This window comes from Chiloscyllium plagiosum, chromosome 4 (genome assembly GCF_004010195.1).
Source record: "Chiloscyllium plagiosum isolate BGI_BamShark_2017 chromosome 4, ASM401019v2, whole genome shotgun sequence".
In the NCBI taxonomy this organism is placed as follows: domain Eukaryota; kingdom Metazoa; phylum Chordata; class Chondrichthyes; order Orectolobiformes; family Hemiscylliidae; genus Chiloscyllium; species Chiloscyllium plagiosum.
Window position 1 is genome coordinate 68,189,033 of NC_057713.1, and position 6,846 is coordinate 68,195,878.

Genomic DNA, 6,846 nt, shown 5'->3' on the forward strand with positions numbered 1-6,846 from the left:
GGTGGGTAAGTTGTTGGAGGGAATCCTGAGGGACAGGATGTACATGTATTTGAAAAGGCAAGGACTGATTAGGGATAGTCAACATGGCTTTGTGCGTGGGAAATCATGTCTCACAAACTTGATTGCATATTTTGAATAAGGAACAAAGAGGATCGATGAGGGCAGAGCGGTAGATGTGATTTAAATAGACTTCAGTAAGATGTTCGACAAGATTCCCCATGCGAGACTGGTTAGCAAGGTTAGATCTCATGGAATACAGGGGGTACTAGCCATTTGGATATTGAACTGGCTCCATAGTAGAAGATAGAGGGTGGTGGTGGTAGAGGGTTGTTTTTCAGACTGGAGGCCTGTGACTAGTGGAGTGCCACAAGGATTGGTGCTGGGTCTGCTACTTTTTGTCATTTATATAAATGATTTGGATGTGAGCTTAAGAGGTATAGTTAGTAAGTTTGCAGCTGACAGCAAAATTGGAGGTGTAGTGGACAACAAAGAAGGTTACCTCTGATTACAAATGATCAGATGGGCTAATGGGCTGAGGAGTGGCAGATGGACTTTAATTTGGAGAAGTGCGAGGTGCTGCATTTTGGGAAAGCGAATCTTAGCAGGACTTATATACTTAAGGTCCTAGGGAGCTGAACAAAAAGACTTGAAGTGTAGGTTCATAGCTCCTTGACAGTAGAGTCGCAGGTAGGATAGGATAGTGAAGAAGGCTTTCGTTTATCGGTCAGAGTATTGAGTACAGGAGTTGGGAGATTATGTTGTGGCTGTACAGGACATTGGTGAGGCCACTTTTGGAATATTGCATGCAGTTCTCGGTTCCTTCCTATCAGAAGTATTTTGTGAAACTTGAAAAGGTTCACAAAAGATTTACAAGGATGATGCCAGAGTTGGAGGATTTGAACTATAGGGAGAGGCTGAACAGGCTGGGGCTGTTTTTACTATAGTGTCGGAGGCTGAGGGGTGACCTCATAGAGGTTTATAAAATCATGAGGGGCATGGATAGGGGAAATCGTTAAGGTCTTTTCCCTGGGGCGGGGGAGTCCAGAACTAGAGGGCATAGGTTTAGGATGAGAGGGGAAAGATATAAAAGAGATCTAAGGGGCAACTTTTTCATGCAGATGGTGGTGCATGTGTGGAATGGGCTGCCAGAGGAAGTGTTGGTGGCTAGTACAATTGCAACATTTAAAAGGCATCTGGATGGGTATATAAATAGGAAGGGATAAGGGGGATGTGGGCCGGGTGCTGGGAAGTGGGACTAGTTTGGGTTGGGATATTTGATCGGCATGGACGAGTTGGACCGAATGATCTGTTTCTGTGCTGTACATCTCTATGACTCTGAGAAGATGGAGATGAAATTTGATTGAAATATTCAAAATTGTGAGAAATCTGAATAGAGTTAACAGGGAGAAATTGTCCCACTTGTGGGACAATAACAGGAGTGTGCAAGTGTAAAATAGCGATATTAGAAAAAAAAATTCTTTAAGTAGTTTAAGGTCTGGAATGATAGGGTCTGACCAAAGTTTTATCCAAGTACAATGTAACTTCTAATTCCTTTGCATTCCACCTGCATTTGAGATGAACATTGCCCATTCATTAGCTGCCTTAATTTTCTTTTTGTACCTGTTACTGACTCTGATTCCTGTGCATACATCCCTGAGTTGCTGTACTCTTTTTATAGCTCCTACTTCCTCATTATGATTGTACCAGTACTCAAAATATGCTTTCTGTATGAGAAAATAGGGCACACCATATTGGCATTCAAAATGAAGATATATATATATAATACAGTGCTGAATTTTGTATTCCAGAACAGGCTTCTATCTATATTTTATGACCATATTAATTCCTGAATAGAATTGATAAGAATATTTATACCTGGATGCATTCTTTGAAGAAATTTAGGATGTCTCTCTTCCAACAGATAAAATTGTTTGCAGCAAGTGAGCACTTCAGTTTTGATTCTTCCATGTTTGTTTACCACTGACTGCTGTTTTCAGACTTGCTGATTTTAGCCCTTTGTAAAACTGCAGAACGAGGGTTATTTATAATTAAGCATTTCAATAGAGTAGTTAAAGTTTCTTGCTAGTTTTGTTTGTTGTTCTGCCAAACTGAATCATAAGATTTTAAACAAAAAGATTTGGTTCAAGTTTGCATACATTGATTTAAGTTTCTTGTTTTTGTGTTGACTGTCACTGTGAAATCCTGCATAATAGTTTATATTTGAAGCATAAAAATTGCTAAATATATAGACATGCATAATATGGTTTGAGTTCAATAATAGTCTCACCTTTCAGAAAATTGTGTATCTGGGGTTATTTCACGATGCAAGCCCATATAACATTCCTGATACAGCATTACTGATACACCTTTCATTCCTTAGCTGATCCTCTGAACCACTTCTACAGATACATCAGCTGTTACCTTGCTCTTCCAAGGGTGACTGAATTCACGGTAATCTAATTAATGAAACCAGATTGCAGCTCAAAACCTGCATCACAGAGTCCGGCAACATAGTAAGACATCCACTTTGGGAACAAATAAACAGCGCTTTAGTGCTGCAGAATCGACTGTTTTGGGTATGACTGGGTCATATTTTTGCCTGGGCTCGGAGATTGAGGGGCATGAATGTAGGTATGCCGTTCAACAAAACTATTCCTAGCATCATTATCCATCAACGTTTTCATTAATATTATTCTTGTAATCAGATTATTATCTTCCAAGTATTATCTTCAAATGTATCAATGTTTTTTTTTCTCTAGTTGTGCCCTTTTGATGCTTGGAAGGTCACAGAACAGGATCAGTTGCTAAATGTGTGCACAGGCAAGAACAGTGATAATGTCTAACTTAGGAAAGGCATACTTAAACTATTTATCGGGATATTTCTGTACACTATACTTGTAAGTGTGATGTTGGCTCACATTGCATTTATTTCAGTGATCGGAAACTTTACAGGATGGGATTAATGGGGACATGTTATGACTATGAAGATAATGGAGGTACGTATCAGATATTTGGTTGTGTTGAAAGTTGCTTATCAGATGCCTCTATTTTGTGTTTCCTTAGTTTTATTTTTGTTTGTATCCTGTTTCAAAGTTCCCTGATACTCTTCAGAGTTTGATTTTAAATGTTAGCAATATGTCATAAAGAAAGTGTACATCATGCAGTGGTAATTCAGAAGTAAAATTAAGCATTATCCAGTACATAGCTTTTTTTAAATCTTGTATTGGATGGATGGCATGATCTCTGCTACTGTTGTGTTCAATTTTGGCAATATATTGTAGTTAATTAATTACCTTTTTATATTTTTGAGTTTCATATACGTAGTAAGCTTTTTGGATTAGTGTGTTTGCTCAGTTTCAGCAGTTTTTGCTTTCAGCAAATTCACTATTTTAAATTTCTATTGCTTTTTAAAAAGCAATTACAATAAGCTTAAACATTAACCACTGCCCTGACTGGAATGGGGAAGTGGAAGAAGTATACACAAGGTACACAAATTGGGAACAGAGCAGGTAGACAATTTGTGAAATTTTCATTTATGGACCTTAGTTTCAGTTGTCTGTTCTCCATCTGTATCTGATGCAAAACAGCCAGGAGGCCTGGGTTCAAGTCCCGCTTTCTCCAAAGGTGAGTAACAGCACTTCTAAAAAGTTGTTTAGAAAATATCTAGTATATGATTTCCACATGGCAACATTATTCATTTGAAATATTTGTTAATTGTTTGCAATGTAATTGGTTAATGGGAATCACAAGATAATGTATTTAAAAATGTTTAGAATGTAATTTTCTATTCCAGCTGTTTGGTTCATGTCTCACTATTAGCAAAGAGAAGTTGGACCTTGTTAAATAAGCCGTGACTTTGTTTTTTGGTGTATTACCTCTCAGTAGTAGCGAAAAATCCTTTCTATCCTGGAAAAGTTAATTGTATACTTGTGAAATGTCAAATTTCTCCACAGTTAGTAAAAAAAATCCATATTTTAAGGCCTGTTCATCTTTATTTCAATTTCTTCTGTCTTTACAGTGTTTTAAATTTATCTCGCTATTTGAAAGACTAAATTAAGCAAACAGATTTTAACTGCTTTTAATTTCCTGGTTTTCTGTATGAGAGTACATCAGTTTGAGGTTTTTCAACTGGACATGTACTTGCAGACATCACTGCAAGAAAGGAAAGTCCACGTTTTTTGACATTAGTTTTAAACTGCCTTTTGGGAAAAGAAAGTCAGTAATTGTTGTGGCAAGCTTTCTTAGAGGTCAGCAGCAAGCAACTTCTCTTTGCTTACTGAAAGTCTAGGCCATCAAATTCAGAATTTTTTATTATTTGTTTGACATTTGCATTACCTGGCTGTGGATTTCACCCTTCAATGAAATGAATGTAGAGATTTTGGAATATTGAAAGAGACTTATGTGTGATATTGTAGCTGCTAATTGCTATTTATAGATATCCAAGAGGAAGACGAAAAGAGTGAAGAAGACTTGAACATTAATGAACCCACTCTTAATACTGTAGACACTCAGGAGGAAAACAGAGTGGATAGTGAGGCAGAACTGATGGCAAATATGGGATTACCTCTCCAGTTTGGAAGTTCTTCTAGCAATAGACAATCAGTGGTATGAACCATTCTGTTATAATTTTGCTCCAAATTTAAATGAGAGAACCATTGCAGGTTTTAATTTTAAATTGCCAAAATAGTTTTCTTGCACAGAAATCAATCCAGAATATTGAACTACCTGTATAGTGAAAGGCCATTTATGACTTTGTGACTTCCTACAATTGAACAATGGATGTATTATCTTTCAGAGAAACAATTTTAATTTGCTTGTCTTCAAACTTGTGGCAAAAAATATTCCCACCAAAACCGTTGACTTTTTTGCATCATAATGTGAACAAAATAATAATTAATGATAAGCTACAGGATTTCATTTAAATATTTTTTGCTTCAGCTGTAAAGATAGATTCTTCAGCAGTCTTAACTGAACAAAATTATTTATTTAATTTTTGAGATTATAAAATTAATCTACAGATGTGACTTTGCACAAAATGTACACTATTAAAGTTAAAAATGAAGAAACAGACTTTTATTCTCATAAGTGTTGTTAATTCAGATAAATAAAATATTTTTGTTTTCTGTTACAAGCCAATTGCAGTTTCAAAGAAAAAGACCAGAAAGAAAAAACTAAATTATCAACATGCTGAGGATCTGACTGAAGTTTGTAAAGAGTATCCAAAAGAGTTTTTAAATGGCGTTTCTGATGTAACTGGCTTAGAGTTGACTGATAGCAAAACAGATTTTGAAATGGAAAATACTGGTGTTGATCATTCAAATGATGGAGCAGTGGTTCCTGAGCTCGGGTCCATGCCAGACTGGGATAAATATTGGAATCAGTATGGTGAGGGTATTCTTTGGGAAAATTGGTTGAGCAAACACCCTGAGTGGTCAGAAGACTCACTTGCACCTTGGAACTCCCTTGATACTAAGGAGCAGTGGCAACAGTTTTATGCTGATCAATATTGGCTGTATTATGAGCAGTTTCAGTACTGGATAGATCAAGGATGGTCTGTGGATTGGACTAAAGAAAGTGATTTTGGGAAAGATCTATTTTGCACAAATGCAGATGAAACAGAAGACACTTTCAATAATACTGCAAATAATTCTCATGAACATTTCAAGACTCTGATGTCAGTAGAATCTACCAATGCATCAAATGGTAATGAAGTTGGTTATGGAGAGATTGTCAGTTTGATCAATGATATCAGACTCCGTCCAGAAAGTGAGACCAAGCAATCAACTGGCATGAATAGCAATATCTGCTGGAATTTTGCTGATGCTGCAGTTTCATGTGTGTATGCTGCTGATGAGAAAGAACCATGTAATGGAGACAACAGCAAAAGATCTGCATCTGATGGAACTATCTCCACAGTTCATTCAGGTTGGTATTGCCAAAATCACATGTAAATGCAAACAGTTACTTAGGAACAACTTGTATTAGTTGGATAGATTGGAGATGGGCAAGTGAAGTTTAGTTTAGAATCTCCCATCTTCTCTTGCAGTGGTCAATACCGGTATTCTTTTTCTTTTTATTCCTGGAAGCCTAAGTCTAAACAGAACTTAATATGATATTCAAGTGATGGTGTTAGAATAGTTGAAACTTCAGTTACAATAAAGGCAGGTGAGATTTTTTTCATACTTAATGAATGTCATTTCTGGTTTAAAAGGTGGCTTCAAATTTTTGTTTTAAACTGTAGCAAGCAATATTAGTCATGACATAAAGTTATAGATGACATTTCATGGATATTGGTACCTTTTCTGTTACTTTTCCTTTCCTTGTGTTAAATGTCCTGTAACTTGAGGTAGCTATCTACTTTAAATTGATCTCCACGTTTTGCTTGTATTAATGAAGTTTAGGGTGTAGGTTTGCTCGCTGAGCTGTAGGTTTGATATCCAGACGTTTCATTACCTGGCTAGGTAACATCATCAGTGGCGACCTCCAAGTGAAGCGAAGCTATTGTCTCCTGCTTTCTATTTATATCTTTCTCCTGGATTGGGTCCCTGGGGTTTGTGGTGATGTCATTTCCTGTTCATTTTCTATGGGGTTGATAAATGGCATCCAGATCTATGTGTTTGTTTATGGCATTGTGGTTGGAGTGCCAGGCCTCTAGGAATTCTCTGGCATGTCTTTGCTTCGCCTGTCCCAGGATAGATGTGTTGTCCCAGTCGAAATGGTGGGTTTTTTTTCATCCGTGTGTAGGGCTACGAGGGAGAAAGGGTCGTGTCTTTTTGTGGCTAGCTGGTGTTCGTGTATCCTGGTGGCTAACTTTCTTCCTGTTTGTCCTACATAGTGTTTGTGGCA

The 6,846-nt window shown here is 37.1% G+C and overlaps 1 protein-coding gene across 8 annotated transcripts in view; it reads left to right on the forward strand.

Annotated features, from left to right (window-relative positions):
- Positions 1 to 6,846, forward strand: part of tgs1 (trimethylguanosine synthase 1) — a 52,815-nt gene that overhangs the window by 5,985 nt on the left and 39,984 nt on the right. For 5 of the 8 annotated variants that reach the window (XR_006311414.1, XM_043688372.1, XM_043688369.1 and 2 more), the window contains exons 2-5: positions 2,935 to 2,996; positions 3,547 to 3,624; positions 4,436 to 4,605; positions 5,133 to 5,925. Coding sequence is in view for 7 of the 8 variants with exons in the window: in XM_043688372.1 (XP_043544307.1) it covers positions 2,935 to 2,996; positions 3,547 to 3,624; positions 4,436 to 4,605; positions 5,133 to 5,925 (1,103 nt within the window). In the remaining variant the exon portion in view is untranslated. Of the gene's footprint in view, positions 1 to 2,380; positions 2,452 to 2,934; positions 2,997 to 3,546; positions 3,625 to 4,435; positions 4,606 to 5,132; positions 5,926 to 6,846 lie in introns of all 8 variants that reach the window. The other 3 variants (XM_043688374.1, XM_043688375.1, XM_043688371.1) reach the window with 3 other exon arrangements.